This window comes from Anser anser (genome assembly GCF_964211835.1).
Source record: "Anser anser genome assembly, chromosome: 3".
Taxonomy (NCBI): Eukaryota; Metazoa; Chordata; class Aves; order Anseriformes; family Anatidae; genus Anser; species Anser anser.
This window is the reverse complement of record NC_139722.1, coordinates 25,659,550-25,685,053: the sequence shown is the minus strand read 5'-3', so window position 1 is coordinate 25,685,053 and position 25,504 is coordinate 25,659,550. Positions and strand designations below refer to the sequence as shown.

At 38.6% G+C, this 25,504-nt stretch overlaps 1 protein-coding gene across 4 annotated transcripts in view; it reads right to left on the bottom strand.

The window, feature by feature from the left end:
* MLIP (muscular LMNA interacting protein) overlaps positions 1-25,504 on the bottom strand; it is a 113,877-nt gene that overhangs the window by 24,383 nt on the left and 63,990 nt on the right. For all 4 annotated transcript variants that reach the window (XM_083829219.1, XM_083829220.1, XM_083829221.1 and 1 more), the window contains 6 exons: positions 17,591-17,656; positions 17,422-17,505; positions 17,268-17,327; positions 15,307-15,351; positions 9,703-9,747; positions 4,536-4,661 (listed from right to left, as the gene is read on the bottom strand). In XM_083829219.1, the coding sequence (XP_083685345.1) occupies positions 4,536-4,661; positions 9,703-9,747; positions 15,307-15,351; positions 17,268-17,327; positions 17,422-17,505; positions 17,591-17,656 (426 nt within the window). The remainder of the gene's footprint in view (positions 1-4,535; positions 4,662-9,702; positions 9,748-15,306; positions 15,352-17,267; positions 17,328-17,421; positions 17,506-17,590; positions 17,657-25,504) is intronic.

Genomic DNA, 25,504 nt, shown 5'->3' with positions numbered 1-25,504 from the left:
AAGTGAAAAATAAACAAGCTATTCTCTGTCATGCAAAAAAAAATGTTCAACAGAGGGAGGTGAAGCTGAAGGTCAGTAGTTATGGCTGACTGCATCGTTTTGTCGCAAACCCAATGTCACACACATGGCTACTAGTGCTCAGTGTCACACTGGCAGGCTGGCAGGGAGGGGGAGTACTGTGGAGGTCTAAGAAAAATCACAAGAGAGACGTTAATAAATCTGACACTGTCTGGAACCTCATCTAACCTGTGTCAACGACGGTATTAGAATGAAAAGGAAAGAAAATGCAGATAGAGGGAACTGTCTACAGGCTGAACAACCCCAACTCCCTCAGCCTGTCCTCATTGGAGAGGTGCTCCATCCCTCTGATCATCCTAGTGGCCCTCCTCTGGACTCTCTCCAATATATCCATGCCCTTCTTGTGCTGGGAGCCCCTGAGCTGAACACAGAACTCCAGGTGGAGTCTTACAAGAGCACCTCCCTCACCCTGCTGGCCACACTTCATTTGATGCAGCCCAGGATACGGTTGGTTTTCTGGGCTGCAAGCGCACATTGTCGGGTGTCCTCATAAGCTAACAAACCTGTGGTTGGAGATAAACACTGCAATTTTCAAGCAGTTGTGTTGGCACTGAGCCCAGTTTCACAGGCAGTGCAGCAGCCCTGTCACTAAAAACCATCAGGAGAGCTTTAGAGACGCTGAAAGTTTATGAACATTCTCCTGTGGGCACCAAATTCTTCTCCACTCATAAGGAACTTACATCAGCACCATAAACCTGCTCTAAGAGGCAAGAGCTGAAATCATGACTGTATGCTGTGATGTTCAGCACTGTAGTTTTTTCCCCAGATTTGGCTATCATTGTATTATTATTATATTAGACCACCTCTAGAATCGTATAACCTTTTGTCACACAAACAAAATCAGTTTCTGTTAAGTTAGTGAATCCATCTGAATAAAGGCCTAAGTTGTAATTTTTTCACAACAAAGATGTCTTAATATTTATTTACATATATTTCTTCATGTCCAAAGAAGGGCAACAAAGCTGGTGAAGGGTCTACAGAGCAAGTCTTACAAGGAGTGGCTGAGGGAACTGTGGTTGTTTAACCTGGAGAAAAGGAGTCTCAGGGGAGATGTTATCACACGCTACAATTGCCTTAAAGGAAGTTGTAGTGAGGTGGGGCTAGGGCTCTTCTCCCAAGCAACAAGTGATAAGATGAGGAGAAATGGCTTCAAGTTGTGCCAGGGGAGGTTTAGGTTGAATATTAGGAAAAATTTCTTGTTGTGCAGCATTGGAACAAGCTGCCCAGGGAAGTGGTTGAGTCACCATTCCTGGAGGTCTTCAAGAAACCTGTAGATGTTAAACTTAGTAGTACGGTTTAGTGGTGAACTTGTCAGTGCTTGACTAAAGGTTGGACTTGATGGTCTTAGAGGTCTTTTTCAACCTGAATGATTCTATGATTCTATGATATATAAATATATAAAATAATTTTGACTTGAACAACCACATGTATTCGTTTATCACATTTATTCATTTATCACATCCTCAGTCCTTCAGTAATATATTCCTTAAGTAATTTATACCATACACACTTAGCAATTCAAGATCTGCAAAATATCATATATAGATAATATTGGTTTCCATAAATATGTACAATAGCTCTGAAAAGTTGCAGATCTAGGACTTTACAGGTCTGCTTTCAAGTCAGGTTAGCCATGCCTGGATACCTGGTGTCCAAAAACCATTTCCCAAAATGACATAAGTTGATTGGTCTCCAAGATTATCTCCAAATGTCAGAAAGCATCTGAGTAGAGCAATAACACCAGATCTGTCTTTGTCTAAAGATACAAAGTTTGGTGATTGTGTCATTCTTTCATCAGTGAAACTACAGCCTGCAGAATCAGTGCCCAGCCCTGATGAAGGGAGATCTGAACTGATTGTTTTTGCAGCAGCCTGCTGCTGAGATGTCCTAGGCCAGAAGTTCTCTAGCAGAACTGGTCCTCTCTCCTTCTCTCTCACCCCAGATGAATGGCACAGTGCTTTTGGCATCAGAAGGCTTTCAGTAAGTTCCAGCATGAGAATCTCACTGTGAACTCACCTGTCATCTCTGAAGTCAAATATTCACTGCCAACCTCAAAAGCTCAGAGACAAATTGTAAATGTTTAATTTTTTTTCTTCTGCTTTTATAATAAGCAAAAATGGCATGAAAATCTCTGAGTGCGAACAAGAGGTTTACAGCCTAAAAAGAATGAAATTATTTCCTAGCCCTGACCTCTCCTCCTTCTCTGTCCAGGCACATTATTCCCAAATGACACATTTCTAATTGTTATTTAACTGAAGCAGCTGAGGTGTGACTTCTAGGTGCATTCATTAATTCATGGACTTATTAACATATGTGGATGGAAAGCAAAAATTTAAAACAAGCAAAAGTGTTCAAGACTGTGGCCATCCCCTAAGAGTGAATAGTGGGTAAAGGTCCATGAAATGGCTGAGCCAGGCTGACCGCTCTCTGCTCCCAAGAGGGGTGGCCTTGTTCCCAAGCCTCCCTCGTCCTTCCTGAGCTTGGAAGGACACTTTCCCAAGCTAGCTCGCTTGTTCATATAACCGGTCAGAAAAATTTCTCAACCCCTTCACCAACCATGCCAAGAGAAAACACTCTTTGGTTTGGGTTGGTTTTTGTTTTGGTTTGTTTTGGTTTGTTTGTTTGTTTGTTTGTTTGCTGTGTTAGTTTACTACCATGTTACAGTGATGACTTAGAATCATAGAATTATTTAGGTTGGAAAAGACCTCTACAATCATCAGGTCCAACCATTAACCTGGCACTGACAAGTCCACCTAAATTTAGCTCCTAAGGACACAGACCAGTCAAAGTGAGGGATTTGAGAAGAAGGAAACCTTTCTGTCAGGAGCATGGAGGGAGCTGGAGGAGCAGATTTGCCTCTCTGAAGGGCAGTGAGCTGTCAGGGGGCTTGTCCCATCTGGGGAGACTTCCTTCTCTGCAAATATTAGGACTTGTGCCTTTAGGTCTTGACATGTAAATAAGATATTTGTATGGTTGGAATCAAAATAAGTTGATGAGATTCAATGTTTAAAAAAAAAAAAGTTTTTTTTTAATTATAGTGCAGTTATTAAAAACCTTGCTACTTACATTACTTGGTATTTAAAGAGTAACTAGAAATCTTTTGGCATTATGTACAAAGATCTTCAGCACTCCAAATGAGCTCTTACCACAAAGCCACCACAAGTGCAAATATTACTACAAACGAACCTTAAATGTTGAGTGTTTTATCTCCCACTGAAAACTTATTCTGGCTGCAAACACAACCTGTAGTTAAAAGTGTGATTTTATATCTTACAGAAGCTCTACATTCTATAGAAACTTATAGAAGAGGAAACATTCTGATTCCACTCATATATGTTGCTGAAACCCACTGATGCTACAGATTAATCTTCCCCTGTTTATAATGCTGGAGTACTCCTACGAAATGTCAGGATTGTCCTACAGCAAGTCAGTTATGAGGAGGAATAGAAAGAACTAAAATGAAAATCTTTAAAAAATTCAGTAACAAAATGAGAAAAAGAGGGCTGCCATTGCTAAATTCTCTCTCTAAGGTGACTGGAGAGGCATAGAAGTAAGAAAAATTCAATAAGTAAGGTATTTTATTCACATTGTGTCTGGAAAGAAGACTATTGGTTTCATTTTACTACTTTCCAGATAGAAAATTCAGAGCATACTGGATAGTTTAATAATAAGCTCCTACACAGACATTCAAATTATATTTGTGTTAAGGTTTAATTCACAATAATGCACACAAACACCAGTGCAGAAGAAAAGGCCAACAGAACCATTTATTTGTGGTTACTCAGAGGTAATGCCTCATAGAAGTATGTAAAGTTCAAGATGCATTTTTGCAAAGGGATCTTATGGCTTTATGCAGAGGTTGTGGGAGAAGAAAACACTTCTGCTGACCCATGGGCTGGCCCCTTAATGCCCGCTCATGTGCAGTTCCCAAAGCTGTGGAGAGACCTGAATACAGACCTGGGGGACCTGCACATTGAAGAATTATATGGGAAGTCACTGGAGCTCCTCAGTAGTCTCCCTTGGGGAGAAAAGAGTGAACCTTGCTCAGTCCTTGCTGACCTCAGTTAACTTTGGAGAGGATTCAGGTCTAGACCCCAAATGAAACAAGCACTTTCTTATAGATCCAATCCAGACACCTACTTTACAGGCTTGCACAGAATTTCTGCTTTATTTTGTTCAGCCTTCCCTATGGATATCATTAAAAGGCACCCTCCTCAACTTATGTTTTCTTAGATCACTAAAAAGATGTCCCTGTTGAAAGCCTAGATGCCCCTGTCCAGCCTGGAGATATTCCTCCAGGAGCCAGGCACCTTTCAGTGAAGCATCTGCTGTGTATTTTCTTCACAATTAACCTTGAAAAATGAGAGACCGGGATGAAACAAGGATCTGAGTCCATTCCATCATGTTTGCAGAAAACAGCTAAGACTACAAAATCCTTCAGAGTGAGAATTACTTACCTGCTCAATATCTTGATCACTGATTTCCTCAAGGTACCTTTTAAAAGGGTTGGGTTGATAGGGCTCCTCCTTTTGCTGTGCACTCTTCGCTTTCACCAGCACAGGACGAATGACACCGGGTTTTGTCTTGACAAAGGGATGGAAAAAAATAATAAAATAAAATACTTTATATTTTATGGAATATTTGTTATACAAGTTAATTCCACTGAGGCTGTACTGACTAGTATGTACTAGTATGTACTAGTATGCACTGACAAGTCTGTACTGACTAGATTTTTTAAAAATTTTATTAATAACATATTTCATCACCAGAATTATTCAGGTTTCATACTACCTGTCCTACTTTAAATACAGACCACGGACAAAAATGGCAAAAGTTGCTTTTATGCACAGAACCTCATCACTGACATCTGTTTGTCACTGCCACAAAAATAGATGCTGGGCTGTCAAACTATTGTCTGTAGTTTTTGCTGGCTGTTTTGGCTAGTTGTGCAGCTGCATCTTGATAAGTTCATCAAGTCACAGTTTATGCACAGCCACACACCTGCTTTCACGCTGCAAATTCCTATCTGGGCTCTTCAAAATGGTAACTGCAAAGCAAGGAAGGGTAATGTGTGATGATGTTAACATACACTCAGGTAGCAATATTTCAGGGGAAAGTATTTCTGGGGGAAAATACCAGTGATTGTACACTGCATTTTCACAGTATCTTTAAGAGTTCACTTGGAAAGGTACAAGCTAAGAGAATTTAATCAGTATGGATGTGTGACACACCTCATTTCAGACAAATCTGATTATTTAGTCAAGAAAAGAATTCTTGGTTAACCATTCTAGGTTAGCTAACCAAAAAACTGACAATTAACTTGTCAATTTAGTATATCTGTGATTTACAGAATTCTTAAAGTCTGACGTGATGGATTATGGCATAAACAGAGGCTAGGGAATAATTTTAAAATAGAACTTATTCAGTAAGCAAAGAAAAGGAGAAAAAATGTGCATTCTCTCTGGTATTTGGTACATACTGAAGTACTGTGAGGCTCTGTAATTGAATTTAAACTTCCAAATAACTCAATTATATTCTTCTCTGCTATGACTACCTCATAGAAAACAGGGACTGGCACTACTGATGTAGATAACAGGACTGCTGCTGAGCTTCTTCTGTAGTTGCAGCCCAGAAAGGCTGCTTGCCCAGCGGGGACTGAGATATAGGCATTGTTGCAGCCCCCCATCCTCAGCACCCAGCAATATATAAAGATGCAGAGAAGAAGCTTCAGTCACTATTAGATTTATTTATGAGATTAGCCAGTGTACATTTAGTAACACCTTGCTGCCTGTTTTCAAGGGCAATACACCTAAGCAGCATGTCTGGGAAAAAAAGAGATGCCTACAGAACAATTTAGGCATAGGACAAATGAGCTTACACACATCACATCTCAGTTTATACGAAGGGAGTGGGACAAAAAATGACTTTATTCAGCATTAAGCAACCCAGCCATATATTCCTGCCTCATCGCTTAAGCTGGCAGTAGGGCTTATGCACAACCATCTGGATGGAAACCTTTTTCTTTGCTAGCCGGGTGTTTGGTTGGATCAGCTCTCTGCTCCGGCCACAGTCCAGCACTATTTTCTCACCAGAACTACACAACAAGCCACTGGAAGAAAAAGCAGCCTGGGAAGAGCTAGAGAAAGGTGACTCCTTGCTGTGCTGGTGTGAATGTTATTAGCACAAGCCCAGCAGCAGAAGTGAACCTGAAAATATAGTGGAAAATGTAAAGCTGATGCAACTGAAGTGTTTTGAAAAGAGCTATGAAATTAAGCTTAAAACGAGGCAGCTGATATTCCTGGGTGTATCATGCAAACTGAGGTATGGATAACCTCGAAATAAAATCTGCAGGCATCCAGAAAGAATAGAGCAAGAGGGGTGACCATGGGAGACAGAGGGTGCAAGAGACAGGGAATGTCCCCACATCTTGTGCTTATGCCCCTGCCCTGGGAAAGAAATGCAGAGCAGTGCTAGAGGCTGAGCGGGAGAAGACAGAGGCAGGGAAGAACACAATGTCTGGGAACAGTGAGGCCCAGGCAGAAAATAAGCTTCCCTTAGTTTTGTATTATGTCACCTCCCTCCTTACCACAGTTTGGAGCCCTTTCAAATCATCAAATAGAAAGAAACGTATTTGACTGAAAACAAAAAATAAGCCATGAGGTGACATTAGTTTGTTGTTTTTGTTTGTTTGTTTGTTTGTTTGTTTTTTTAAACAATCCTTTATGGTCAGGAGATCAGTTCTGATCTCCTTGACAGAAATTGTCCAAACTCAGCACCCAACTCAAAACACGGCTACTATCATCTTCCTAGCCTGGGGCTCTGATGTAAACAATCAAACCCTCTGAACCCTTTTCTGGCTTAAGGTTTTCCATTGTATCAGGGTTCTGGTTCCATGCCTCATTCCTCAAAAGTAAGAGAGGAGTACTTAAAATCCTCTCTAGTATGAACTGGAGAAAATGTCTTATCAACAACTTATGAACATTAAGATCATGACTATTTCTTTGTAGGATTCGCAATAAACTCCATTTGATATTTGTCCTCTCCAAGATTTCTGAGAAGAGTTTGCAAAAGTGGAAGACTCCTGGGTTTCAATGCAAAAGTAAACAAATATAAATTGGAAGCAACAGTTGTTACAAGTCATCATTATGCAGGCTTGCGGCCTTCTAGCACTCCTCCGTACCATGTAACCATGCAATTAAAAGCCCACTGAGGTACCTGCAATCATCAAGGACAAGCTACTCTCCTTATGTAGGAAACCTCTTCCAAAAGCACGCTGTAGAAATGCTTTTAAGGAAGCATTTTCTAAACATCATTGTGCACTCAAGTGCTGAGTGAGTCATATGTTTATGTCTGACTCAACCGAAAGAGTGGAAGATATCAGCCAGCAACCAGAATTTGAAATGCTTTATTAGCTACCTGGCAAGCTGGACAAAATCATTGTTCCGTAAGTAAAAGCTTGAACTCTTCTTTTGGTAGGGGGTTGCAATTGACCCTGCTGAGAATCAAGCTAAAACTTAGTTTTGTGAAGGAAGGTGTTGGCCATCCTACAACAGCACTGAAAAATGGTAAAATTAAAAAAAAAAATCATTACTGTTTTTGTAGTGAAGAACTATCATCCTATGGCTGTGGCATTATTATCAAAATGCACAGGGCCAAGAGGAAAGATTCTCAATCTAGAGCTGTCCCATAATCAGTCATATTGTACCCTCCATGAAGGCCCTTCGCAGAACATAATGTTTAGTGGAGTTTCAGCCATGGATTCTTTCAGCAAGACACTTAGGAAATGAAACTGATGTGGAGTAAAAGAGAATATATCCCATGGACCAATTAGAGGATACGAATCAGTATGTTTGAATGAATGTTTAAATTTAACAGTGAAGAGAAGTCACAAATGGAGCTCCTTGGATACGTGAGCTGGCTCGTGGGCTGGGCTTTGAATTATAAATACAGATCAGCCAGAAAAGAGTGGCTAGTAAGGTGACAATGTTTGCTGATAATACTGAATCACTCATGGAGGTAAAAACAAAATTGCAGTGCAAAGAGTTGCAGATAGGTCTTACAATACTGAATGACTAAATGATAAAAAGATGGGTGAAACTTAACTGAATTCAACATTGATTCATAGGAGAAAAATAAACTATATCCTAAATTTACACATAAACTAGTAAGCTCAGAAACTACCTCCTTCTACTCAGAAAATATATCTTGGATTTATTGTATACAGTTCTATGCAAACATTGTCTTATGGCTCAATACAAGTAAGAAGAACTAAATAAATTACTAGGAGTCATTAGGAAAGGAATAGAAATAACAACAATGAAACTTATCACATTCTTGTGTAAATAGGAAATGCAGTGTTCAGAGCTAGACAAGAGCAGTTTATGGTTTTAGTCTCCCAATTAAAGAAAAAAATGAAAAAGTTATGGAAAAGAGCACCAAGGATCATCTGGATGGACAACATCAATAATTCTCAAAGAGTGATTAAGCAATTTTGAGTTTTCTGTATGGAAAATAAGTGACAGTGTAGTTAAGTTAAATCTAGAAAATCATAAATAATATTTGGAAAGTAAAGAAATACAATTATTTTCTGTTTCAGTGCAAGAACTGACATCAAGCACTAGCTTTAAAAGAAATAAAGTACTATTTCACACAGTGCATAATTAAAAAGTAAAGCTTTGCTATAAAATGTTGTAGAGACCTAAATATAACAACAACAAAAAAAAAGTAACTAGAAAAAGACCATGAAAGAAGCATTGGTAAATGCTTACTAAACAGAAGAAATTGATTCAGGAAGTCCCTAAAATTCCATTAAATGAAATACAATAGGAAAATTTTCTCATTCACAACTCATTTTTTCCCTAAGTATTCATTAGTGGCCACTTTCACTAGGACAGGCTCTAGGACCTCTCTCGCTTCTTCAGAAAGTTTGGTTCCAACAGGACTGAAATGTAATCAGAGCTAAAATGAACATCTGATGTAAAATCTCTTTTTCTTTATTTAAATCTGAAAAGGGACACTTTATTAGGGATTGTAGTGATAGGACAAGGGGTAACAGCTGTGGATGTCCCATCCCTGGAAGTGCTCAAGGCCAGGATGGATGGGGCTTTGAGCAACCTGTTCTGGTGGGAGGTGTCCCTGCCCATGGCAGGGGTGTTGGAACCAGATGACATTAAAGGTCCCTTCCAACCCAAAGCATTCTGTGATTCTATGATTTTATTCTTGCTGACAACAAGTTAAACCAGATTTGATTTATATCAGTGTGTAAGAAAAATATAGATGCCAAAACTTTGTTGCATATAAACAAAATTGTAAAACTGGAGTATTAACAGTGTTCAACAAACAGCAGTAGATTGTATAGTTGTCATACATCTCATGACTCAGCAAGACTCTCTGGTTTGTCATTTGGCCCATACATTTGCATAATGTCAGGATTTACATTTACTTAAAATAGATATGTGTTTGGTACAGAAGAAAGCAATGAATTTCTGTAGAAAGCAATACAACTTTGTAGGAAGATATTGACTTTAGTTTCCTTCAAAGGACTAAGCAAGCAAATAATAATGACTGGATTTTGTGCTTGTGCAATTGTTGATAAACAGCATAGCAGAGCTGTGCAATACATACCATCTGACTCTCTGCCACCATAGGTGTTGATTTGTAAAGGTTGGCCTGCAAAAAATGTAAAGGTATTCAGTATTAACTACAATATAATAGTCATTATAGGAAGAAAAATCTAGAAAGATAAGTTTTTTCACTGTTGATGATTCACAATTTCACTGTTGATGGTTCTTGAATGTTTAGCAAAAGTAATGCATTTGCAGTTGTCATTTTACTTGCATTTTTCTGAGGCCTTTCTAAAAGGAGGAAAAACATATAGATAGCAGTATGCTTAGGCACAGAAGCTTTTAACAGTCACACAGTGAAATGCAATTATTAAGAGAAGTTAAAATATTGTCCTTCCCAGTTTATCTCAAGGTATAGTCAAGTATGAATGTCTGTTGCTAAAGTCTTAGGGATACTTTTTCCCAAGTGGAAAAAAAAAATTTGCTTGATTTAATTCTGAAAAGTAAACCCTGACATTTCTGAACCTGTCAGTTTGTTACTTTGCAGCATCAATGTTATTAACACTACTAGTTGTATGGGGATCTAAATTCAACCTTCTCATCCTTCTGACTTCACAGCATGAAAAGCAGAACAATCCTACTCTCCAGCATCACATTTTTTCCAAGTATACTCTGAAGAGCAGAAGCCCTGTTTTCAAAATCATGGCTCAATGTGCTAAATGCAAAGTATTTATGTGTGTTTGTGAAATAGCCGTGTGCCACACACTCATTTGCCCTCACTATGTTAAGATTCAGGATTTCTAGTGCACTGATCATCTTCTCCAAGCTCTGTAGGGGGTTCTAATGGATTAGAAAATGCTTCTGTATAGATGGTATACCCTTCCTTAATGTAGGAGTGATTAAGATTGATTTGAACTCTGAAAGGTGAATGCTCCTCAATGAAGGTGCAAAAAAGTGTACTGTAGTATAGCACTACTATAGTCTGTGCCTTCACAGCCTGGATCCTCCATAGAAGGATCTCAGTTGGACTCAACTATATCTTCTCACAGTTTAAAGCAGAAAAGCAAATTGAGCACGTTTTGGAGAGGGAAGAACATGGTCTTCCTTTGTCCACCCATGACAAAGACCTTGCAGAGATTTGGCCACAGAACTCTAGATGTGGTCTCTGAAGTGCTAAACAGAAGTTTAATCACTCCCTGGACCTGCTGGTTCCAGTTCTGTGTCAATAGTGAGAATGATGTCACCAAAAGTCACAGTGGAGGACCACGCTCTGACCTCAAAGCACTCACACCTCTGAACACAGCCACTAGTGTTGGCAAGCTTCACACCTACACAAGGACAGCTGTGATTTAATATTAAATCTATATGAAATACATATTCTGTCAAGGACAGAGTAAACTAGAGTTTGCTCTAGAGGCTGCTTACATACTATGGTCACTCTTTCATGCCATTAACCAAGTGTGATAACCAATTTCACTGTAAGCTTAAAAACATCAAAGCACTGCAGAAGAAGCTACAAATACAAGAGTCTGGAATTAAATTATGTCATCTCCAGTGGTACAAATTAAGAGTAAATATCATAGAATCATAGAATCATTTAGGTTGGAAAAGACCTCTAAGATCATCAAGTCCAACCATTAACCACATAGTGCCAAGTCTACCACTAAACCATGTCCCTAAGCACCATATCTACACATCTGTTGAATACCTTCAGGGATGGTGACTCAACCACTTTCCCTGGGCAGCCTGTTCCAATGCATCACAACTCTTTCAGTGAAGAAATTTTTCCTAATATCCAATATAAACCTCCCCTGGTGCAAATTGAGGCCATTTCCTCTTGTCCTATTTCTTGTTGCTTGGGAGAAAAGATCAACCCTCTACCTCGCTACAACCTCTTTTGCCTCTTTTGAGGTAGTTGTAGAGAGCAATAAAGTCTCTGTTGAGCCTTTTTTTCTCCAGGCTAAACAACCACAGTTCCCTCAGCCATTCCTCGTAAGACTTGTTCTCTAGACACTTCACCAGCTTCGTTGCCCTTCTCTGGACGCGCTCGAGCACCTCAATGTCCTTCTTGTAGTGAGGGGCCCAAAACTGAACACAGTACTCGAGCTGCGGCCTCACCAGAGCTGAGTACAGGGGAATGATAACATCCCTAGTCCTGCTGGCCACAGTTCTTCTGATACCAGCCAGGGTGCTGTTGGCCTTCTTGGCCACCTGAGCACACTGCTGGCTCATATTCAACCAGCTATCAACAAATACCACCAGGTCCCTTTCCTGTCATTTCAGAGAGGTTGCCTGAAATGTGTATAAACATAGCAGATTACAGATAAACACTACTCATTTCTGCATGTGTGTGCACTTTTAGCTGCTTTGTGTACTCTCATTTTTTCACTTCTCTATGTTGCATGTCCATGACACTTTAAAAAGATTTCTTTAGAACAGAACTGTAAAGAATAGCAAAAACATAAACAATATGTACAGTGATTACTCCAGTTAATCACCAAAAGTTATTTTAAAAATAATTGTAAGAGAGGCCACATGACAAAATGATAAATTTTCTAGAACTTGAAATTAAAGTTATGAAAGCTTTTCTTGGTGACAGTAATTACATGGAAACAAAATGACTAAGTAGATCTATCAGGGCACTCAATACCCATAAAAGTCCTTTATTTAGAAGATGATTATGTTTATATCACAGCAATCAGCAATATCACCCCAAAAGCCAACAGAGGTGCACTAGTATAAAATGGTGAATGGGATCATGTCAAAGACCATACAGTTTAAAAAGCTGTTAAACTAAAACTACAGTACATTGTCAGCTGGTACAAACTGCTGTAATTTCACTGATGGCAGATCTTTTTACACACTTCCTTGCTATTTGTACTGCCATTTACATCCTTAAAATGTTCTGAAGTGGGTGTGTGTAGACAAAGAGTAACTGTGGTCAAGGCAAATTTAAGACATTTTAATTGTGAAAAGGCAGGATATTTCAACATTTTTGTGTAGTCTACTAAACCATATAACTGATAGAAATACTGCAAGGTGCATATACATACACGTGTGTGTGTGTTTATAAATTAAACTTTAGCATGATGTCAGGTATTCCTGTCCCTGAATCATAAACAAACTGAAGTTTTTCTTTCAGCTAAAATCACCCTTAAAGCAACATCCAACATCATGTGTACAAAAAGATTAAGAAAATTGTATTGCTAAATTGCCATATTATTTTTCTAGTAAATTTAATTAATTTGCACAAGCAAAAAGCCTACTTCTAAAAAAATAAAAAAAAGGTTTGCTAATAAAAGGCTGGCTGAAGATCATTACTCCAAGACAGCTCACATGACACAACGTGGCAGTGGGAGCCTCCTAGGGGGGGAACTCCCAGTTTGACATTATGATAACTATTTCCCGTACTATACTCAGTTCCTGATTTCTACCAATCAGAGACACTGATTGGTTGCCTCAAAATAAGCATTTTGTTTCAAAACAAGCATCTTGTACCTACTACTAAAAAATGTTGGTCCCTGAGCCAAAAGTTCTCCTCTAGTCAATGAAAGTCAGCAAACACACTGGCTCAGGGACCAGTCAGCACACTCACTTGCATGCTTTGGTCCAGAAAAACTACCACTCTGGCCCATTCCAACTACCACTCTTCTGGACTGTTGTCCTCCATGATCTGGATGGTAGCACAGAGCATGCTTCTGCCATGGGTTGAAGGGATGAGGCCACCCTTGTCCTTGTGTAGGGGTGGGGTCTCACTTTGAGGGGAGGGAAGTGGATGGGGAAAAGAAGAAGACAACTCTATGAAAGAACATTTCATTGCACCCTCACCCTGAAGGCCAAAGGACAAGCCCCCACCTGGTTTATGTGTTGGGACAGATATAGCCTCTGTATGTCCTACCAAGGAGGCAGAGCAAGAGACTGGGGAAGAGCTGCAATGTAGAGGGTCTGGTGGGGATACATGGCCCATCCCTCGTGTGACTGCTGCAGCACGCAATGACTGTGGAGTCCAGAAGAGCCTGGACCCACCAAGCTCAGCCCCTACAGTGCACCGTGGAGAACATGGTCTGTTAGCACAGTCATCTGATCTGTTATCAGGCACAAAAAAAGTGAACACATTTGTACAATGTATAAGAAAGGTTAGCATACCCATAAGTGTCTGCATTGTTCCCAAATGCATTTTTAAATACTGATTTGCTTCAATTATCTAGAATGTTCCAGAGGAGACTGGGAAGAAAGAGTTTTATAGTGTGATTTTCTATGTCAGTGAAGAAAACCTAACTGTATCTTTAGGTGTATAAATTGGATGCCTAAATGTATTGGAAGGTGTATGTCAGGCAGAGTTTTGGGTGCTGAAGATCTGTGCTGGAGTGGTAGTAATATCTATTCTGTTCTCACAGACTACATCTTTTATTTCATTAAAAAGCACTCTTCCAATATCCTTTATAATTAGTATGAGCCAGCACAATCTGTCAAGTAAAAATCACAGTATGCAATAAAATATGCATACCACCACATTCAAGAAGCAAAATTGAATTGATCAGTCAAGCATTGTGCTGGCATAAAACTGGAAGGCTTCCATTGCTTTTGCTAGCACTGCTTTGATCTGAGGTTCAATAGAAAGTCTGAATGATGAATAGTAAGCAGAGATGTCTTACCATGTGACTAGATGAGCTGTAAGTATAATATGGAACCTGCATTAACTGTGCTAGTGAGAATTAGAATGTTAATTGGGTTTAATATTTCACTAATTGAAATGATGATTCAATATAGAGATTTTATTTTTATGTTGGAATGTGAGTATACATCAGAAAACAGCTTCTGTTCTTCTTCTAAAACTAAACAGTGGGTTTTCAGCCACCTCTACACCTTGGAAGGAAAAATTTGGATCATCCCCAAATTCTGATGGATAGGCAAGAGCCAAAACACTTCTTCAAAAGTAAGTTCCCTACAGTTCAAATAAGTATGTCCTTCAGCACTTGTAATAGCCTTGCCAAATATCTGAGCTCTTGCCCCACACTTGAAACAATCAGCAACAAAGAATTGTATAAATAAATCAACTTTAAGATCATATTCTCATAGGTAGCATTATGAATAGACAGTGCACTAAAGAGATTCCAGCCATGATAGATTTGGAGCAGAGGTAAGATATCTCAGCAACTTTCTAATACCTAAAAGGGTCCTACGGGAAAGCTGTGGAGGGACTCTTTGTCAGGGAGTGGAGTGATAGAACAAGGGGGAATGGCTTTAAACTAAGAGATGGTAGGTTTAGATTAGATATAAGGAAGAAATTCTTAACTATGAGGGTGGTAAGGCATGGGAACAGGTTGCCCTGAGAAGCTGTGGATGCCCCATCCTTGGAAGTGTTTAAGGCCAGCTTGGAAGTGACTTTGAGCAACCTGGTCTAGTGGGAGGTGTCCCTGCCCATGACAGGGAGGTTGGAATCAGGTGGTATTTAAGTTCCCTTCCAATCCAAACCATTCTATGATTCTATGAATTGCAGTTGCCCTAACATACTCTTTTTTACTAGGGACAGCACCTCACATCACAAGTATGCCTATGTCTGCTACATGCCAACAAATCAGGTATGGCAGCAACATGACCTTCAAAACCTACAAAATTAGACATTTCTGCATGCCAAATATAGAGTAATTATAAACGTACTTACATATCTGGTTTCACGTCCAGCTGCTCTCTGCAGTGTTGATGACACCTTATACAAAATAAACAGATATCTCAACAGCAAAAAGTGGAGGACCAACTCAGAGAGATTTTCATCACTGAGACATTGTTTATTGCTTAAATTCAAGAAAACTTCAATTTTCTAAAAAGGTTCATGAGACACATGAAAATAAGGTATATTAAAGTTTCACTTGAGGTGTTTATTTTTTAAAATATTATTTCATTTTTACTCAAAGACATCAATCACACTCCGTTGTAGTTGGTCTTTAAATTATCTCTGAGAACTCTCATAATAAAATGTTTATTAGTAAACAACCACAGATGTGGTCGCACTGTGGAATTTAACTTATATTTGCTCGCAATTATAACCTGAAACTGCCTCTTTCCATGTTCTTATTTTCCTTCATCTGACTAACCCATATTATTTCTAAGGCATTTACTTTAAACAAATACTCTTTTTTGGTTCTTAGGACTCTCTTTCACCCTCAATTCAAGCACTTTGCTTAAATTTAAACTGAGATTCATATCACATTTCTCTTGCTTCCTATGCTGCATCCTGTCAAGCTCACCTTCTGCTCTCTTTATTTGGTTTTCTTGCTGATTACTGATATCTTCTCTTTGGTCAAAAATCGATTCTCAGTTGCCCAAGGAAGTAGGTTTTGGATTCTATAGTTCAGAAGTCCAACTTAGTAGCATTGTTTCAACCACACAGGATTCAGTGCAAGTATTAGAAAATATTTCCTCAATACCAGTCTCTGCCTGCTTTTTCAGCTGCTGTCCTATTTCCTCCTTTCAGCTGCCTAAAGCCTGATTCACCACTGCATGCGGTTTGACAGAATTTCAAAAATGAAAATGAAGTTTGAAGTGTATATTGAATACACCTACTCAGGAATGCTGGTTCTGTGCCCTATATTTGCATGGTAGACTGGACATCATGAAGGTTAGTTTGAATTCATTGATTTTTTTTATAAGTTTTCCTGCCAAAAATTCCTTTTCTCCTTTTCTCCTTTTCTCCTTTTTTTTTTTCTTTTTTTTTTTCCTGACATTTCTGCCACTTTCTGTATCTGCCTCCTATAGCTGCCAAGACCAAATTAAATTTACCTGGGGCAAACGGAGTACAGGACACTCCTCCTATTGTTAGTCATCCATTTGAATCCAGAAGACAGACCAATATAACTTAGTGAAGTTTAACACCAGTATAGAAAGCTGTACCTGCCTCTCACTACGTGTTTCAGAGCTATCCATGTTAAGTGGACATAGAAGATATCCAACTCCCACAAGGGGCAAGAGTTAAAAGGAAATAAGGACTTAAGAGCAATTCTACATACTCATTTAGCTATCCCATTATTTGAAAACCAATACTGAATAAAAAAAAATCAAATAAAAATAAATAAAAATTAAAATTAAAATTAAAATTAAAAAAAACGGAGATGTTTTCAGTCATTGAAACCATTGAAATATGGGCTCCTTTGTCATAAGGACCAATAGGTAGGACAAAATCTGGGAGATGGCCACAGACTCTGTAATATGGAAGGCAAGGTATGAAGGCTTTCTTCCTTGTGGATCCAGTGTCTGCAAAACTAATAGACAGCTTCTATTTCACAATATATTCTATTTCACTTCCTTGGGGTGCCCGTGCCCAACCACCCTCTCAGTGAAAAACCTTCTCCTAATATCCAGCCTGAACCTCCCTTGTCACAGCCCCATGCTGTTCTCTCAAGTCAGTATGACTCCTGACTTCAGGAAAACATCTTGCAGTAGAAACTGCAGTAACTCCAAGGCTAAAGTTTTATCCTTCCAAATCTTTTAAATCACCCAGACGCTTTACTGATGTTGGATCTCTTAACTGCAACTTTCTGTTGCTGAAGGCTTTGTAGTTGTGCTTTTATTTTCCTTGATGTCTACCTGGAAAGAGCTTTTGGTGTGTGTGGGGGCTTATTCACCTACCTTGCCACCATCTGATTCTGTGTTCATCTGCAGGAAACTTGGAGAAGATTCACATCGGCGCTGGAAAATTATTTTTAACAGAGAATAAATTTATTAATGATGAGACAAAAATAAAGGAAGAGGAGAAAGTCAGTCCTACATACTGATGGATTACCATGGTCAATGGGTCCTGCAGGACTTGATCAATGACAGCACATAGCTCTTCTGTTTGTTGTCTGAGCTGGGCAGGGGAGCACATCTGAAAAAGGAGGACACATCACTCAGTTAACAGAAAACAAAGCTTTTGTTTTCAAATACAGATTTGAGAGATAAAACAGCACTACCTCTGAACGGGTGTCCAAAGCAGTGCCTTCAGTCACACTAGCAGTCTTGGTTGGCTCTTCTAATGCCTGCAATTCAAAAGATTTCACTGTTACACTGAGTTTTGTTTTGTTCTGTTTTGTTTTTTAATAAGCAATCATGGAAAAAGAAGAAATTATAGTAGGGTTCTTTGGGTTACCATCTTCTGATCTTGAATTTGTGGTTGGTTTTTTTCAGAGAGAGTGTATTCAAGCTAGGTGACTCCTCCCTGCTTTGAAGATCAGAAAATACCATTAATTTAATATAACTTTGGGGTTTGTAATGTTTACATTGTCTTCTCCTTCAATAACACCCCACCTCTTCTACAGTGAATGTCACACAGTGAATGTGCTGGACGACAAAGGTGCCGGGTGTCTGCCTGCCATGCACCACTGGAAGACAGCCACCAGCTGGAAGCAGGTGGGCAGGGCAGGGGTCCAAGCACACAGGAGGCCTGTTTGTTTCTTTCAGTAGCTGTCTTCTTTAAAAAGCACCTCCTGTTTAAAGAGGATATTGATAATACATGGCAACAAAAATGGTGCTTGACATTTATGGATTTTAGCTTGAAAAGAGAATCATATAAAGGAAAATATTCACAACACACTTGTGGTACCATATAAAACATGACTAGTCTATGCAACCACTTAATGCAGCTGCCACAATCTCTCCAAAGCAAAAGTCACTCTTCTTGTGCTTGGATATACCTCCAGCTTTCCAATGCCCACACTTGGAGCAAGTGTGAGAACAGTGGGAAACAGTTTGCCAACCCCTCTTTTATCAGGAAACTCACAAAGCACCCACAAAAGCCAAACTTCACTTCAGTGCTCAGTGCCCTTTTCATCTTGTCCCAGAGTTGGTGAGGCACACTCTCACTGCCATCACCCATTTTTTCTTTGAATCAATTTTCAAATAGACTCCATACTGAGACCAAAAATTGCTCTGGAAGCCTGCTGATACATGCAGCTGGACTACAGGAGACGGATCAGCAGGGTTTGTGGATTTTTTTGTTTAACACTTATGTTTTTATGAAGTTTCATATTTGTCAGTTATTTGCAAAAAAAATATGATAAGAACAAAGGAAAAAAAAAACGTTCCTATACGTATTCTGTGGCAATAATATGTATCCAGTGAGGTACTTATTTGGGCTGCAATTACAGGAGACATATGTGTGCTGGGAGGAAAATGGTAGAATCTTTTAAGGAAAAAAAAAATACACATACACTTGAGTAATTATTTATGAGTTTAATTTTGCTGAGTATAACTGCTACTGGCAAAATACATCTATGTACCATACATAAATGATCCTGCACAGAAGCACGTTTGTGATGTCTTCTATTAGAGAGTTCAGTAGGAAAAAATGAAGAGTACAATGAAGAGTACTTTCTTTCCAAACACATTTCTTCCCTCCCCTCTAGCTCTAGACAAACCTGTTGGCTTTGAAGTAGTTGTAGTTCAAAAGGAAAAAAAAAAAAAAAAAAGGAAAAAAAAAGAAAACGAATTATTTTTTTTTGAGCTAAATAAATTAATGTAATACTCTCCTGAGACAGAAAATGAAAAGATAAATGATCTTTCTCATTTCTCCTATCTCAGATCAACAGACAGACCTATGGAAGAAGAGAGCTCAGCTAAAGAGTGCTCAGCACTACGCTCAAGTGCTGTGTCCCCTGTTCAGTTTCAGTCAGATTACATCCTCCTGTTAAATGTAAAATGAAGTGGTAAAATGTGAAATGAAGTGGTAAAATGCAAAATGAAGAAGAAGAGTCTTTCCAGTACCTATCAAGGGCAGGACTGCCAAAGCAGCCTGTTGTAGAGAGATGAGTCTGAATGTGAATTAGGAAAAACAACCTGTTCCATTAAGAAATTGTCATCAGCCACATGTTCAGAATAGAGAATTTAAGAAGTTTCTCAAAACCCTTGAGAAATCAGTAGGGTGATGAACATAATGAAGTAATTGTTTAAAATATATATATAAAAATCTTTCCAATTCACTTCTCTAGGACAGTAGCAGAGGGTGAACACAATTAAGGGTAGGACATAGCTACCCAGAAGCTATTGATGGATCTTCCTAGAGTAACTACAGACACATCCACAAGTCTATGTCAAGAACCAAGATTCTGGATAATTTAAGTATCAAACATCCATCAATTTCAGTAGAAATTAGAAACCCAAATATCTATGAAGTTTGGAACTTTCATTTACTCAGGTGGTTGCAGCACCAAAAAGAGAGAAAGAGAGAGAGAAGAAACAAATATAACTCATTTTTAAGCATCCCTAACATCTGTAAAAAAATAAAATGAAAATAAAAGAGGGGGAAGATAAAAATAAAAATTAAAAAAAAAAAAAAGATATAGGGAGATTCGCTTTAATCCATTGTTAGCTTTTCAAAACACGACTTGTTTTTCTAGCAATATTTTTTGGTTGTTGTTGTTATGCATTACCACATAGAGAAAAATGTATGATTTAAAAAGTATTACTTTCATTTCTGAACTCATTACTAGAGTTACCATGCAATAATATTATGATTAATTTAAAGCATTAGTGTTAGCAACAGTACTGTTGATTAGCTCTATCAACAGTATTCAGGCTTTGCTTTCTATGCCAGTGGCCTAACAATACCAAAAGTGGAACATTCCAATTGTTTGATTATCTGAAAAATAATAGTGGGACCACAGTTTAAAAGAGTGTAATTTAGAGAATGAAAATTTATTTTTGACAGAACTTAAATGTGCGGATGAAATAGCCAGTTGCTGAACTGCCAATTCTATTCTTGTAAAAGGCAACTTAGAGGGTGTGAAGCATACACTTCATTGATGTCAGTGGTTACTATAACCCCTCCCTCTTCTTTCCCCCAAGCTATTTGATTGCTGAAGCTGTATCAGAGCAGAAAGGATAGTAGTAAATGATCTGACTAGGGTTTCCAGTATTTTTTAGAAGAATTAAAGCTCTTGGCAACATACAGGAAATATAGAAATTTGTTTCATTCACTAATGAACATCAATGTTGTAACCTCAATGTGACATAGCCTCTTTACTGTCTTGTGAAGACCTTGTGCTGAGCAAAACCCAAGAAGTTTCCTGTTCTTTTATTTCTCTTGCATGTTTTTCCTATTAATATGCTTTTGAAGCCCTCTGTACATGCAAAAAAATGTATTCTGTATAATGGAATTTCATGTACACTCTGTTCCTACAACTTATTCCTTAAAGATCCTGGGAAATGATATTGTAAAGACCTGGCTACTCTTCCTCTTATAAAATTAATATTAAAAGCTGCTTTAATTTTTTAAAAATTAAAAAATTAAAATTAATATTTAAAAGAAAGAAAGAGGGAGTTTATAGCCTGATCTTCTATTGTCATGTGTGGTTATTATTAAAGACCAACTAGGTCTTTTAGCACTCTAGAACTGCACACATGATTTTCTCTTTCTTACCATTAGGTATTAAATTCTAGCCTTCAGAAGACTTTTTACATGAACATATAATCTGGAAGCAAGAAATTCACCTAGTAAGTGCACACCAGAAGTAATTGATGAAAAATACAATCTTTTATATCAAAATGTTCTTAATAAAATGTTGTCAGAAATGCTTTTTGGATCCAGGGTGATCCTCACATACTCAAAAAGAGCCAGTTGTCTAGCTGTTAGGTTTATTATTAAGATCTTTTTTTCTACATTCATTTAAGAAATTGTAGTCCTCTACTTGTACTTAGTTGATAAATACAAGACAGATAAACCAACAGTACTTTCATTTGCACTCCTTCCATCCACATCCAGTTACATATAATGCTTTTCAGAAGACTTAATAAGTGCTCAGTTGTGAAACAGGTGTACTTAATGGCAAAACCCATCATCCTTGTTTCACCTCATTCAGATACGGGTGAAGTCTGAGCAGAACACTTGCAGCCAGCGCAAAGCCTTCATAACCAGGTTTTCTTCCCTGGACAAACCTTCCCTTTTCTGGACAAACACAGCAATCCCAAATACCCCTGCATAAACTTTGCTGTAGACCACAGACCACTGAATTGTTGAGAGAAGACTTTTTTTATTGTGCAGTTCCAAGAAGTTCAATAGAGTGTTGGGGTTACATCCCAAATTTGACATAGTTCTGAAGATGAACTAGGGTCTGGAGTAAGGGACTGTATACTTAAAGTTAGGAATTTATTCACATCTCCCCAAAATAGACTCTTCATGACAAACTATTTTGAGTGGAAGATATTTTTATAGGTATTTGATAAATAAAATATCTAAATAATAGGTATATACTACCTGATTAGGACTGGAATTTTGAACTGGATTGTGATCTCATCTCTATAACTGTAGAGGCTATTCAAGAGTGAATGTCAGTGGAGGGGTGACTCACTGACTCAATAACAAAAACACCAGAAGGAACCACAGCGATCACCGAGTCTGAACTTTTCTTTAAACCACAGAACTGCCTGGAATTACTGTATGAAGTGCCAGAAAACTGTCCTGTCGTGATTGTTTAATTTCTATGATAAAGCACCCATTTCAGTCTCTGGAATTTTTTTCTCATGGTTAATTAATTATTGCTGTTAAACTTTTGCCTTAAGCCTACATTAAGCATGTTCTGCTTCCTCTTCTAGCCAGTGGATGCTGTTATCTGTTAACTCTTCTGCAGAAGAGTTCATTGTCACTGTCTGAGGACCTGCTGCATCAGTTTAAATCTGTGTGGTGATCATGGCACTGTTGGCTGACCATGGACACCACCACTTTGTTATTACTATCTCTGCTGTCCCTGATCAAGCACCGTGGGACAGTGCCCATGCTGGTGAGGACACTGTCCTACTAGCCTTGCTGTTATGCCAGCTTCTGGCTCATCTTTCGTGAGGAGCAGCACACTGTTGCTGCTCCCAGACAGAACCTGACCGTGATGCTGAGCACAAGTCCTTTAAAAACAAGGTTTTGCTCTTCTGTCTGTGAAGGAATTTACAGCTGTATCCTCCAAGAGATATCCTGAATTTGAATTTTCCTGAGCAGACCACGGGTGATAAGAGGAATATCATGTGCATACAAGCTAAAACAGTTAGAAAGCACACCAGCTATGGGTGATATTGATGATATTAAACCACTTCTGGGCTTGCCAAATTATATGTATATGTAGTCAATGAGCTTCTTCTTTGCTGCTAAAGAGCATAAATTTGAACAATTCTCTTTGACTGAGAGTACTTAAGAATAAAAGTGTGTCCTAGATAAGCTGTTAAGATGATGATAGCCTAACAGTTTCATAAGAAGTTAAAAAATGCTGGCTGAAATTAAAGCATTTACACACACATAAAAGAAAAAGTTACTTGAGAAAGAAAGGCACAAGGAGACAATTCAGGGGCAAAGCATTTTACCTTATATAGCATATCACTGACAGTTTTCTTTCATATGATCTAATTATTACTGCATATAAATTGTCACTAGATCACCTGCATCATAGATCTGATTGAACCCATTTTCTCATGACCACTCAAATTAAGTAACATAATTACTTACACAGCGCAAAAAGGTTCACTTTGGAGAATGTTCATTTCCAGTTTGATCACACAGCAAAATACTTTCCCTGCATTTAGGAAGATGATGTATTCCTAATCATTAATTCAGTTCAGTAATATCTGTCTTGCAAAACTTCCTTCCTTGCTAAAATAAATGTCACTGAAAAATATCTTCTCCAAATAATCTGTATCTCAATGTTAATAAAACATTATTTATGCAGTTAGAACTTGTTGTCTTGAATTGCTCTCTTTTTAATCTGATGTTTGCATAAAATGGGAGCAATATAACTACTGGCATTGGGCTACAAAGCGGCATGAGTTCCTTCCAAGCTCCCTCCCTGCTACTCTGAGGATAATACTTGTACATTAGGGTTTGGTACAAGGGGACCTGTATGTGCCATATGACTCTTTTATGCTTCCTTTAAGAGACATACTATAAATGCATGTCAGCTAACACAATAGGACTATCTCAGGAGCACTATACATAGCTGCTGGTCTGGATCAATAGGATATAAATATACATAATCTCCAAAACAAGGGAAAACAGGGAAGGAGTTGTACACCAGAGCTGCCTTAGACAGAATGCCCAGGGAAATGCACCTGATACATCAGCTGTAGTCAGGCAATGCTAAAACATGTAAAGTAAATTCATCCTGAATGTCCTGTAGCAGAAAACTGATATCTTATTAGTTTTACATGACTGTGCTGTCGCTACTGAAGGATACGCTAAGGCTAGAATTTTCAGTAAATTGGCAGATAACAAAAAGTCTCTGTGTAAACATAGATTTCTTTGGAGTCTTTTTTTTTTTTTTTCTACAGATACTGGCATAAGATTGTACAAGTCATTTTTATGTTTGGTGGATATGTAACATACAGCTCATGAGTAAATGCCTGAGACAGTCAGCAAGACGATCCCTCAGAAGGAATTGCCTTTCTTCTGAAAAGGTGCAGTCGCATGGCTGTCCTTAACCCACTAGTTCAGATCAGGAGTGTGCCCTCAAAGTAAATCCCCCACCCAAAGTCACCTACCACCTACCGACCTCTGCATCTGCAGAGCAGCACAGCTTAGTGCACAAACTGCATTCATTTCAAAGTCAGCCCTGAAGTGGCACCTCAAGAGTCCACCTAATGCTTCCAGACACTAACAGGCTCTCTGACAAAAAACAAACAAACAAACAAAAAAACTACCAGAATGCATACAGTAGGTATGTAAGATACTTTCTTCTACTGAGCCGTTTCTGTTGCATGTTAAGGCAGACATAGTCTTACTTGGTGTGTTCAAGACTTAGAATCTTCATGTTTGATGCAAATGATGAAAATATTCATCCAAGATTAAAAGAAAACTGTAAAAGAAAGGAATCTCACATTTTTGAAAATAATGAACTTGTTTAAGTTATTTAAGTGATAACCAGTAGGTCACAATCTTTTTTTATTATTATTATTATTATTATTATTTTTCAGGGGCAAAATGATCATAAAATCATAAAATCATTTAGTTTGGTAAAGATCTCTAAGATCATCAAGTCCAACCTTTAATCTAGCACTACCATATCTAGCATTAAGCCATATAACTAAGCACCACATCTACATGTTTTCTGAAGACCTTCAGGGATGGTAACGCAACTGCTTCCCTGGACAGCCTGTCCCAATACCTCACAACCCTTTCAGTGAGGAAATTTCTCCTAATATCCAACATAAACCTCCCCTGGTGCAACTTGAGGGCATTTCCACTTGTCTTATCACTTGCTGCTTGAGAGAAGAGACTGATCCCCACCTTGGTACAACCTCATTTGAGGTAGTTGTAGAGCACAATAAGGTCACTGAGACTCCTTTTCTCCAGGCTAAACAACCACAGTTCCCTCAGCCATTCCTCATAAGACTTGTTCTCTAGACACTTCACCAGCTTCGTTGCCCTTCTCTGGACACGCTCGAGCACCTCCATGTCCTTCTTGTAGTGAGGGGCCCAAAACTGAACACAGTACTCGAGGTGCGGCCTCACCAGAGCCAAGTACAAGGGGACAATCACTTCCCTGGTCCTGCTGGCCCTACTATTTCTGATACAAGCCAGGATGCTGTTGACCTTCTTGGCCACCTGAGCATGCTGCTGGCTCATGTTCAGCTGGGTATCAACCAATATCCCCAAGTCCATTTCCACCAGGCAGATTTCCTTTCATCTTCAAAATCTTTTATGCAGAGCTAAATTCACACTCTCCAATGTCTTTAAACTCTGTAAAATCCTAGGGAAATCAGCTGAGCTTTGCATGTAAATGCATATGTAGGTGTGTACATAGGAAAGCTTAATCTTACAGAAATTCGTTAGAAGGTAAGTTCCTGAATTATGTCCACAGATAGTTTTTTCAGATACAGTTATATTTGTGATGTCAGAGTTATTAAGCATGTCTTTA